The sequence below is a fragment of the Chiloscyllium plagiosum genome, chromosome 9 (assembly GCF_004010195.1).
Source record: "Chiloscyllium plagiosum isolate BGI_BamShark_2017 chromosome 9, ASM401019v2, whole genome shotgun sequence".
NCBI lineage: Eukaryota > Metazoa > Chordata > Chondrichthyes > Orectolobiformes > Hemiscylliidae > Chiloscyllium > Chiloscyllium plagiosum.
Window position 1 is genome coordinate 91,317,177 of NC_057718.1, and position 13,108 is coordinate 91,330,284.

The window sequence follows — 13,108 nt, forward strand, 5'->3', positions numbered from 1 at the left end:
CTCTATTCTTGATGAAGGGCTTTTGCCCAAAATGTCGATTTTCCTGCTCCTCAGATGCTGCCTGACCTGCTGTGCTTTTCCAGCACCAATCTGATCTAAACTCTGGTTTGCAGCATCTGCAGTCCTCACTTTTGCCTACCCTCACATGGGTCACCTCATACTTTCATTGCATTATCTGGGCTAACATGTCACCTATTGTTAAAGTTCACTTGAGAATATAACTTTCTAAAAGAATTCTGGGATTTATATATGAAAGAATTGAAACCAACATGGTCATTCGAAAAGATGAGAGACTTACCAAGTAATCCAGGTGTTTTTCAATATATAATTTCAGTTGCATCACACTGTAAACCCTTGCTATACATTCTATGTCTTAGAATCTTATACCCTACAACCACCTGATGAAGGAGCAGTGCTCCAAAAGCTATGCTTCCAAATAAACCTGTTGGACTATAACCTGGTGTTGTGTGATTTTTAACTTTGTACATCCCATCAATGGTGGACTCTCTGTCACTTCACCTCCCAATCATGGTTTCTCAGCCCTCCCCCCCCAATTTTGAACTCTTTTTTCCCCCTCAACCCCTACCAGTTGTGGTTTCTCTTTCACCTCTTCTGATCACAGCTCTCTCTTACCTTTCTCTATAAATTGCAGCTTCTTGTTAATTGTGGCTTTCCTCTCATTGCCCTTCAAGACCCTTTCTGATTGTGATATCTCTTGTTCCCACCACTGATCGTTGATTTCTTCTCTGAGTCCCCATTTAATGTCCCTTATCCTGACCTCCCAATCACAGATTCCTTGAATTATAGTTAATGACACCAGTATGATAGGTAGCACAGAGTCAGTGACTTCATTTTGGGGCCTTCAGTTCAGTTGCATACCACCTGAAAAATGGACACATCTAATGGCTCAGGCATGATACCCTTGTCATATTATGTACTCTCATTGAATATATTCTCTTCATAATATGGTTTTTAATTTTTTGGTTATTAGAATCAGTTTTAAGGAGAGCTGATAATTACCTTTTAAATATAGTTTTGAAAGAATACATAGTTCTCAGATGGAATTAACCAAAGGAAAGAGTGTGAATGAAATGAAAAGTGTATAAACACCTATAGAAAGTCTAAATAAATTGAATGATGCACAAAGCAAGGAATAAAAGGGAATTTTGTAAAACCAAAACAAGATCATTCAGATCTTATCAGAATCCAATCTGATTTCTTTTTTGAGTGCCATGCTCAGTACGTTGTGCTAATGGGCCCTTGAAATAAGGTGTGCTGTGGGGCTAACCACCTAATCCTAAACTCTCTGAGGTCAATTACTGTATGCCTTGCTGAAATGCAAGCAACAGTGATTACTGAAGCATGACAGGTGAGCTCTTCAGGGACCTACATGTGCTTGAAATCACCATATTCTATTCCTCAATCTATTGTATTTTGTTTAAATTGTCCATGGGGAAAGAAATGCTGAAGTGTCATTTTTTTTATTCAGAAGCAACATGTTAAAATTACAAATGACTATACTTTTGATAAATATGAGGAATAATATAAATTACAATGCAAATTTATGAAGCACATCAGCATTAAAAGTGCAAAGGGATTTTGTATGATAGGCATAAAGTTTAATTCGATAAATTTAGTGTGATATTATTGATTACTGTATGTAAACATCATTATGCATGAACAAAACTTGATTTCCCTGAGAGTAACTGAGAGTGCCAAGATGGAAGCAAGACTGAGAAAATAAAGCATAAAGTGAAAATTGTTATAGTGCCAGCAGCGTAGTGTGTTCTGATTTATTCTTATATATCAAAATAGCATCAAATAGAAAAAAAAATTAATTCTGTTTCAGTTGGTGGTGAGCCAGCTTCTTGAATCTCTGCAGCCCATCTTATGTAGGTGGATGTTCCAAGATTTTGACCTAATGTCAGTCAAAGAATGGCAATTTAGTTCCAAGGAAGGATGGAATGTGGCTTGGAGGACAACTTGCTGGTGATGGTGCTCCCATGCATCTGCTGCCCTTGTCCTTCTTGGTATGTAGGTGTTGCTGATTTGAAAGGAACTGCTGCTGATATCACCTTGGTAATTTGCTTCAGTGCATGTTATGTACTGCTGCTACAGTGCATCAGTGATGAAAGGAGTGAATGTTGAATATAGTGGATGGAGAGCTGATCAAGTGGGATTCTTTGGCGAGATAGTGTCAAGCTTTTTGAGTGGCTGTGGAGCTGCATCTGTTCAGGCAAATGAGGAGTATTCCATCTCAGTCCTGACTTTGTGCCATGTAAATGCTGGACAGGCTTTGGTGAGTCAGGAGATGAGTTGCTCACCACAGAATTCCAAGCCTCAAATATACTCTTTTAATCAGTATTTATATGGCTGGTACAATTTATTTTCTAGTCAATGGTAACCCCCCCCAAGAATATTAATAATGGGGATTTGATGATGGTAAGCCACTTAATATTGAGAGATATTAGTTAGATTCCTTCTTGTTTGAGATGGTCATTGTATGGTATAAATATTACTTGCCATCCATCAGCCCAAGCTTGGCTTTTGTCCAGGTCTTACTACATATCGACATGATTGTTTCAGTGTCCAAGAAGACATACATGATGCTGACAAATTATACAGTAATCCATAAAACATCTGTAAAACTTCTGAACTTATGATGGAGGGAATGTCATAGATAAAGCAGCTGAAGATTATTGGGCCTAGTACATTATCTTGAGGAACTCCTGAAGAGATTTTCTGGAACTGACATGATTGTCCTCCAGTATTCACTATGATCTTCCTCTCAGCCATGTATGGCTTCAACCATTGAAGAGTTTTCCCTGATTCTGATTGGCTCCAATTTGGCTCAGGTTTCTTAATACCATTCTCAGTCAGATGTCGACTGGTATCAAGGGCAGTTTCTCCACATCAGTTCTGGAGTTCACCTCTTCTGTCCATATTTGTAACAAGCTTGCAATAAAGTCAGGACCTGGCAGAATCCAAGCTGAGCATCAGTGAAAAGACTATTGCTGAGTATTTGCTGTTTGGGAGCCATTGATGATTCCTTGCAGCATTTATGATTGGGAGTAAACTGATGTGGGTTGAATTTGTTCTGCTTTTTGTGCACAGGACATACCTGGCAAATTTCCACATTCCCAGGTTGTAGCTGTATTGGAACAGTCTGGCTAGGGATGCAGCAAGTTCTGGAGTAAACATGTTTAGTAATATTTCTGAAATATTGTCAGAGCCCATAGTCTTTGCAGTATCTAATACTTTTAAACATTTTTTGATGTCACGAGGAGTGAATTAAGCAGGCTGACTATTGACATCTACCATACTGGAGATCTTAGAAAAAGGAGAATGGATCCAGTCAACTTGACTTAATCAGTTATGTTCCAATTTTTAAGAGCTTAAACCAAGCATAAAGGAGTGACATGTAATCCAGGCTAATGCATATACTCATTTATCATGCCATAGACATCCCAATGCACAATATATGTTTCTACATTACTGGTGCTGTACCATGGATCTTCAAGTATTATTAATGTTATATTAGCAACATCATTGGTTTGTACTAGCTGTCACATGAGCTCTAAGAATCATAATCTCTATAGTGTGAAAGCAGGCCATGAAGCCCTCCAAAGAGCATCCCACGCAGACTCACTCCCCCCTACCCTATCTCTATAACCCTGTATTTCCCATGACTAATCCATCCAGCCTGCACATCCCTGGATACTGTAAGCAATTTAACATGGCCAATCCACCTAACCTGCACATCTTTGGACTGTGGGAGGAAAACCTGAGCACCTGGATGAAATCCACATAGACATCGAGAGAATGTGCAAACTCCACACAGTCAGTCACCCAAGGGTGGAATCAAATCTTGGTCCCTGGCACTGTGAAGCAACTGTGCTAACAACTGAGACACCGTGCTGCCCATCTTAGAATTGTCATTTTTTAGTAGTGAATATTACATAAATTTTAACATGTATATTTTATTGTGTAAAACATACAATTCAACTTGCAAAAAAAGTGATGTATCTGTCTATATATACCCATACATCATGCAATATCAAAGAATAAAGTGTATAGCTTGATGGAGATGTTAACAGAGATCAATTTGGGGGAAACCACAATCTGAAATACAAAGTGAAAGGATTCGCATGAAAGGACAAAATGATTTGCCCTTAGAGTGATAAAAATTATGGTCCACATTTTATGGTCAGTTGTGAAGGAGTGGTTCTCGCTCTTCACCTCGCTGACATTTACATACGGTTCTCTCAGGTTTTTGAGCAGACAGAGCTCAAATCCAGACCTGAATTTATACTCATAAGGCCAGGTGCGCAGAGCATCTGCAGGTGGTGGGCAGGATAAGGGGAGGGCATTCCACACCTGCCCTCCCCTTATCCTGAAAGAACATCTCACCATTTAGGCCAATTTTCTGTGCGCACCTAACCTTGTGAGTGAAAATTGAAGCCTGGATTTGAGCATGTGTCCATTCAAAAGTCTGAGTCAGTAGGATAGCATATTTCTTAATGCTAAAAAATGCTAATCAATCAGATGGGTATTTACAGTGATCAATGATGTTTTCATGGTCATCATTACTGAAACCAGCTTTAAATTCTAGATTTATTAATTGAATTGAAATTTCACGATCACCCATGGTGGGATCTGAAACCACATCCCCAGAGCATTAAACTGGGTGAAGAGTGCAGTAACATTACTACTGCACTTCCATCCCTCTATTTTACTGTCAGAGATACAAGCACACAAGCTTCTTTTTAGTTTACAAAAATGTGGGGATTTATGTAACCTATGAGGCGTCAGTTGTATACACATTATCCATTCTTCAAGAGCATTTAAGTCTATTGTAAAGATTTGTGACACCGACACCATAGGATAAAGCCCTTTGCTCCAGCAATAAGGGAGACTGTTTGAGTTTAGCAATTGGATTAAATTACCATGCTGAGTTTGGGTTTCCTGCATGCTTGAGTCTCTTCCCACCCGCAGTGCTCCATCTCGTATCCACCCCAGCGAAATTTGCTTTTGCTGGATATTGACTTCAGGAAGTGGGGTCTGTCTGCCATTATACACTGACTACATGACAATTCTGACCCCACATCCTCACCTAATGCACTGCCATCTAAAATGGATCTGTAATAACTATTTTGATTTACAGTTTGAAGTTTTGATATGTTTTCATATGTTTAAATGAGCAGCTGTTCATTATTGACCAAAGTGTGGTAGAGAAATACAAGTAGAATGTTTCAAATTTATGTCCTTTAAAAAAAGTCTTAAGTTTTCTTTGTAAATTTTCATTTGTAAGTTAGTTTCTTCTTCAACAGTTTCTGAGCTTTACTTTTATTTCTTGGCTACTCAATTTCCCCACAATTAACATCTATTTTAGAATTACCTTTTTTTCTGAGTTTTTCCTTCTTTACTTTATTTCTGAGAGATGTTCTCCATTCTGATTAAAAAATACTGGGACTCTGAGAAATATCAAACAGGGTCATCTTTATTTCCTCAGTCATTTGTTACTAAATTATTTAGGCACCCTTTCAGTTATTTACTGGACCCAGTCTGTAAATTACTTTTCTCGATATGCCAATTATTTATGAATTGATTCTTTGATTGTTAAGGGTCAACCATGCCTATTAAACAGTTTGTAGGTTGTTTAATGATAAATTAGATTTTTGGAGCTATTGGTGTGTTAAGCCCTTGATAAATATTATAATGAGTACATAAGGAAAGAATGAAATTGCAATTATATGGCAACTTCCTGGAATAGTCCAAAGCGCTTTATAGTAAATAAAGTGTTTTTAGAATGTAGTTACTGTTGTAAATTGCAAAAGTCATGACAGTCAATATGTGCACAGCACAATTCCATAAACAGCCCTGAAATAAATGGTCACTTTTGTGGTGGTTATCAAGAGTAATCAAATGCTGGTAAGGACAGTGGGGGAATTCTGCTGTTATCTTTAAAATAATGCCATGGAATCTATTATATCTACATAATTTGGTGAAAACCTGGGAGAAAGTGAGGACTGCAGATGCTGGAATCAGATTACGAAAGTGTGGTGCTGGAAAAGCACAGCTGGTCAGGCAGTATCCAAGGATCGGGAGAGTCAACATTTCGAGCATAAGCTGATGAAGAGCTTATGCTTGAAACGTCGACTCTCCTACTCCTCAGATGCTGCCTGACTGGCTGTGATTTTCCAACACCACACTTTTTGAATAATTTGGCAAAACACAGGGGAACACTACAACACCACAAACAATGTCCCATAAATGATCTGCTTTTGTGATGTTGCTTTCAGAAGTGCTTGGCTGGCAGACTGCAGTGGGTGTGCGAGGGGTGAGGCGGTGAGTGTCTTGGTTGAGAGTCGGGGGATGAGATTTAAGATGGATATGAACTTTTAGGGCACATGGGACCCCCAAACGAAGTTCCCCGCTCTTGCTTGAGGCAGGTCTGCATCAGAAACCAAGACACTCATGCCCCCCATTGGGGTTTGCCAACCAAACTCTGCTGAACTCCCAAATGTACTTTAAAGTATAACTCTATTATCTTTGGTGGCCACTGGCTCTACTTCAAGCATTGGTTGGATTTTGAACTAATCTTATTAAAATAATCAGTAGTTCTTCAAGGCAAGACTTCTTCACCAGATTGGGACTAAAATTTTCCCCTGAGGGTAATTAACACTGCTAGCATATATTTGAGTATCCACTCAAGACATGAGCAGATTTTTCTTTTATTTCTCCCTCATGTGCTAATATAATCTCCCTTTAAATGTACCATTCTATTCAGTTCTATCCGTCTGACAGTGAGTTGTGCATATTCACCATTTTCTGAATTAAAATGTTTCTTCTGAATTTTTTGTTTAATTTCTTGGTGACTGTTTCATAATGCTGGCCTTGTTTGAAGTGACAGGTGTTAATAATTGTCACAGATTGCACATAAAGGCACTGGCAGCAGCAATAGAAATCCAGCACAAACCAGCCGATAGACTTAAGCACAATTTCTCCAAACGTCTGCCTTTTCATGAAAACAATGCATTTGAGTTCGCATTTATAAGTTACACAAGTTATCCAGTATAAATTGTCACATTCATTAATAAAACATTGTGTTAACTTCCTCCACAGTTGCAAGGAGCACTCCAGGTGTGGTCTGACCAATGTTAGAATTTGGTCGGAAGAGTGAGGAAAGATAATGTAAAATAAAATGTATCAGTCTAAATAAGATGCAGAAGCAAAATGATCAGGAGGTGTATATGCACAAAATGAAGTTTGAGAAAACAAATACAATAATAAGAAATCCTGTGCTTGGTAAGTGGAGGCATAAAGCACTGTAAACCATTATAAAACACTGACTTGGCTTCAACTGAAATATTGAGTCAAAGTTTGGGTACTGCCCATCAGAAACATTAGAAGACATTGGAGAAGTTGCAGAAAATATTTGCACAACTAGTTCCAAAAATGAAGGAATTCAGTTACTGTGTTAGATTAACAAAGCTAGTGCTGTTCTCTTTTGAGAAGATGATATTAATAACAGTTTTGGTGGAGCTGTTTAACATCATGAGGAGGCTGAACAGAGTAGATAGGGAGAAACTGTTCTCATTTGCAGATGGGTTGAAAACTAAAATGCCTTAACAGGGCTGTATGGTGGCTCTATGGTCAACACTGCTGCCTCACAGTGCCAGGGACCCAGGTTTGAAACCACCCTAGGGGGGATTGTGTGGAATTTTCACGTTCTCCCTTTGTCTGTGTGGGTTTCCTCCCACAGTCCAAAGATGTGCAGGGTCGGTAGATTAGCCATGGGGAATGGTTCGGTGGGATGCTCTTCATAGGGTCAGTGTGCACTTGATGGGCTGAATGATCTGCTTCCACGCTGTAGCGATTCTATGATTTGAAGTGATTAGCTCAATAGTGACAATAGATATTGGATTTTGCTGAAAATAACAAATTTAAGATTATTAGCCTAGGTTAACAATATGGTTCACTTACATATGCTAGAAGCTACATATTCACACACAGCACCCTGTCCTTTACAAACACAAAGAGCATACCCATACATTGCACTTTTCAACTAAACAAAAGCTTGAGGGACAGCCATTCTTTGGTACTTTTTGATGCTTTGAATAATCAGAGTTGACTTGCCAGGATAGCTTAACAGTTAGCTGTTCCGTGTTGCATTTTCCATGGCAGTGTTTCTTCCATTCGGAGTTCACTTGCCAATCTCCCAATACCCTCTTCCCATGCAATGTAAGTTGTTATTCCATTTAATATTTGGTATTCTTATAATTCTGCCCTGATGAGTACAAGCAGAAAAGATTTGACATCGCACACCTTTTTATTTGCAATAATCTTAAATGCTTGTTTCCAAACTTGTCAAGACTGAAATGTTAAGCCAGTTTATGTAACATCTGATTGTAATATAAATGTAAACCAGATAATTGCAAAATTACACATGCTGGCTATGTTGTGTGCTGAGTCTTGGTTATAGATTTAATGTACAATATGTAAATATTGTAGTTAAACTGATATAGTTAGATTGTGCTTCAAGAATTACAGTTTTCTGCATTTTCATTCAGGGAAGTTAGTCTAGCACAACTGAAATAGTGAGTTCAGGTTCAGAAACTGTTTAATGGTTGGTGGATTGTCTGAACATGAGTTTTTAGATAATTGCTTTCTGAAATTATGATTTGATTCCCAATTTAGTTTTCAATTTATTGGTGAATTGCTTATAATCCCTTTCCATTTAATCAAAATGGACAATTTTTAAATTGGTGGTTGAAATCTTGTTTACTTTTCCCCTTTTGCCTTATTTGTTTACAATGAACATTTATAATTGCTAGTTTTATTTTATTATTGGTGATACATGATCTCACAGAATGCTGTGCATTCTGTTGGATGACCGGCAGTTATTTACTGATTTATACCCTCAAACAAGTATAAGCTGCATGAAACATAGTCTTTTATTTCTCTCTTGAACGGCCATGATTCATTATTATAGTGAAATTATAATCTGTATCTATGAATGGATTTATGATTTTGATTTAAAGAATGAACAGCAATATTATTGTTTTCTATCAAGTGCACATCTGTTAAACTTCAAGTTGTCAGAAGTATTATAAACAAGGAAGTAAGACAGTCAGATTTAGTTACTTTGAACGGAAAGTTTTAAACATCTTTCAATCTACATATTTGCAAATTTACAAATACCTCCAAATTTCATCACCTATCATAAATGACTTGTAATTGATCTCAAATTGTTTCACTATTTGATTTTGCAGCCTGAAAATGGAAAGGCTGGATTATTGTTCCAACTGAATGAATAGAATGATAGATTGTTTATATATGTTATAATGCTCTTGCTGATATAAAATAGGATATAGTTGAGCTTGAACTCGCAAAACCACAAGACACCCATTACTTTATTCCTTTATTGTATTATTTTAATTACTTTATTAAAGATAATACCATTTTGCTGCATTACATCAGATGAATAGCACCAAGGTTTACTGATCAGAAGCTTCCAGACTGCACTTCTAGTCTCTGCGAATGCTGATGTCAGTAAAGTACAAAAGTTTGGTCCGGTTAGCGTCTTGCGATTTGGGTTATAGGAAGCTAAATTTTAATACGGTTACTGTGGAATGTACTGAAAAGCATATATGAGTGCAGAAGGTCATATAATGATAAGATCATGCTTGATTCAGACTGTTAATATTAAAGAAGTCTGATGATATCTACTCTCACATGTTCAAAATTTTGAATAAACAGTTGGACCAGGTATCTAATGAAATTTATCTCAGCAAGAAACAGAAGTTTCAGAAGATGAACTAAAGATAAAATTATATACTGTTAATGACTTCTATTTATGTTGTTTCAGCTAAAGTATGCTTTAAACCATATAAACCGAAAGTTGACCATGGAGCCAAAGCTGACCATCAATTCACAAATTGTAGTGGTTGGTGCTTCGGAGGTTGGGATCTCCTTCCTTGAAACATTGGTCTTCTGGTAATATAATTCTGCATTTGTATAGTTTGTGATAGTTGTGCATAGAGTAACGGTGATGAAAATATGCTAATATGCCTAATGTGCCTTGAACTGTAAGAATATATCTTGAAGATTTTGTTAAACATTAGTACAAGTGCACAATCCTTTATACAAAATGCTCAGAACCACCTGGTTTTCAGAATTAAGAATTTTTTGAATTTCAGAATAAGTGACAGTTTGATGGTGAATTTAAAAAAAAGATCTTACTGAAGAGCAGACTCACTATGAGTAAAATGGGCCCAGAGACAGAATTGAGGCCTGCCAGTGCTGGGCCACACACCCTCCCCCCCCCCCCCCCCCACGTTGCATCTGAGTGAGATGCTTCGAGTGGATGTGGAGTTGGGTTAACTGTTTGCATGCCAAACAACCTTGTTAATGAGAAAAAAGCTTCACAAAATACCTTTGGAGTTTGGAGCTTTTTGGATTTCAGGATTTCGGATAAAGGGTTGCCTACCTGTAGAACCTTTTCATTAAGTCTTTCATTGATTTCACTTGCAAATGCTTAAGTTACTTGTTTTTATTTTTATTAACCTTTTTTGCAGCTTTTCTTCATTGTGCATAGTCAAATGACCACTTTTCATTTACAGCCTTAAAGTAGTAAATAATGCCAGTTTTTCTGACTTTGGGAAGCCGCATGCTGTCTGCTTCTTTTTGTACACCTGCACTTTCCACCAGCAGTCATTAGATAATGATCCATAATAAAAATGAAAAACCTTACTCAACGGCAGTGTGCTACATCAATCTCACACCTCCACTACATGGCAGCAGTTTACGCAACAAACATACTGTGAGGACCTCAAATATGCAACCATGTCTCAAAATCTTAAGGGAGTAGTCTTCACAAAAGTTCATGGAGGGATCTGTAGGTCAGGGGATCTTGGCACTGTAAGTCAAAGGCAGCCTCCGACACAAAGGCAGCCTCTCGAGGATTGACCATAGTCAGGCATCCAGTAAAGGTGTTCTTGATCAGGAGGTTCATGCCTTTGCAGCCCAGAACGTGGTTCACGATCAATCGTGTAGTGCCATAGTAGACTGTCCTATACGTGAAGCTGATCTGGTCATAGAGATGTACAGTCATCAGTCATGAGTCTGATTGGTGTGCTGAGGTGGCTGGGCTGAATCAGTTTGTTGGGTACAACCACAGAAACTAAAGGAAAAGGGGGATAGGAGGTATAGACTGGGCTACAGGAAGGTGATTCGAGAACACGTTCACTGTGATTGGAGTTGAAGGCTGGAATGGATGGGGGATGACAATTGTGAAGAAGGAAACTGTATTTATACGGAGGGATTATGGTACAACATGGATAGGAATAGGGTCACACGGAGGAGATTTTGTCCAAGTTCAAGTGCACACTGAGCTGGAATTCAAAAGTGCGCAGCGAAGAACAAAATGGCTGTGACCACACTCAGTGGGTGGATTAAGTGTCAACTTGAGAGAAAGGGGGCATCAATAGCCACCAATCTGAAGCCCTTTAAAGGACAAAACATTTCAAACAGACTCTGCATTGCTTATGACACATAACTGCTGGCCCCCAATCCCTGGTAATCTTAAAGTAAGGGCTCCCAGTTCACCACCTTGTCCCAGATATTGCTGACCACCTCTTTCATGCAGCACATTTACCCAAGAAAGTAATAGGGGTGTGTTTTAGGACAAGGGGCAATGGTTTCAGCATAACCAATAGCCTTATATACGCCTTGTCCATCTTGCTTTCATGTGCTGCAACAAGCACTCAATACAGAATTCGATTCATGATGCATCCTGTATCAATATTCGTTAGGCATCATGCTAGCACAGGTAACATTTGTGGCAGAGGATCAAGCAATTAGATGAGGAACGAACTAATCAAATTTATACAAATGTGATACTTCATAAGCAGTGCAATATCACCCAAGTCATTAGAGTGCCCTCGAAAGGTTTTCTTCTTTTCATTGATAGTCACAGGTGAAGTGCTGAAAGATTGGAGGTTGGTTAACGTGGTGCTACTATTTAAGAAAGATGGTAAAGAAAAGCCAGAGAACTATAGGCTGTGAGCCTGACCATTAATGGTGTGCAAGTTATTGGAGGGAATCCTAAGGGACGGATTTACATGTATTTGGAAAGGCAAGAACTGATTAGGTATAATCAGCATGGTTTTGTGTGTGGGAAATCATGTCTCACGAACCTGATTGAGTTTTTTGAAGAAGTAACAAAGAGGATTGCTGAGGGCAGAGTGGTGGACGTGATCTATATGAGCTTCAGTAAGGCATTTGACAAAGTTCCTCATGAGAGACTGGTTAGCAAGTTTAGATCTCATGGAATACTGGGAGAATTAGCACAGAAGACAGGGTAGTGGTGGAGGATAGCTTTTCAGACTGGAGGTCTGTGACCACAAATATTGGTCCTGAGTTCATTACTTTTCATAACTTATATAAATGATTTGAAAGTGAACACAGAAGGTATAATTTGGAGATGCCTGTGTTGGACTGGAGTGTACAAAGTTAAAAATCCACAACACCAAGTTATAGTCCAACAGGTTTAATTGGAAGCACACTAGCTTTCAGAATGACGCTCCTTCATCAGGTGATAGTGGAGGGCTCGATCGTAACACAGAACTTATAGCAAAAATTTGCAGTGTGATGTAACTGAAATTATACATTGAAAAATTGATTGTCTGTTAAGCCTTTCATCTGTTAGAATACAGTGATAGTTTCACTTCTTTCATGAGTAAATCACAAAACCTTTTCTTTAAAGTTGCATTCTCAGGTTAGCTGTTAACAATGGTGATAGCTAGACAATATGTTGAAGGTGTTCTCTGTCTATGACCTGATGTTTAGATTGATTCTAATCTAAAAAGTGAGATAACAGAGTTTTACTTAGCTATCAGCAGAGGGTGATAGCTAAGTTCGGTACCCATAGGAAGGGCCTCAATCGGGACCTTGGGTTCATGTCACATTACAGGTGATCACCATTGCACTACACACACACACAGATATTCCTACACGCGCACACTCTCACATACACACGGACACAGGTACACACAGACGCGCACAGACACCCACACACACCCTTATAGACACACACACTCCCACA

General features: G+C 38.5%; 1 protein-coding gene across 1 annotated transcript in view; it reads left to right on the forward strand.

Annotated features, from left to right (window-relative positions):
* cfap61 (cilia and flagella associated protein 61) overlaps window positions 1-13,108 on the forward strand; it is a 236,943-nt gene that overhangs the window by 116,971 nt on the left and 106,864 nt on the right. Inside the window, exon 17 of the mRNA XM_043696862.1 lies at window positions 9,872-9,999. Coding sequence (XP_043552797.1) covers window positions 9,872-9,999 — 128 coding nt within the window. The remainder of the gene's footprint in view (window positions 1-9,871; window positions 10,000-13,108) is intronic.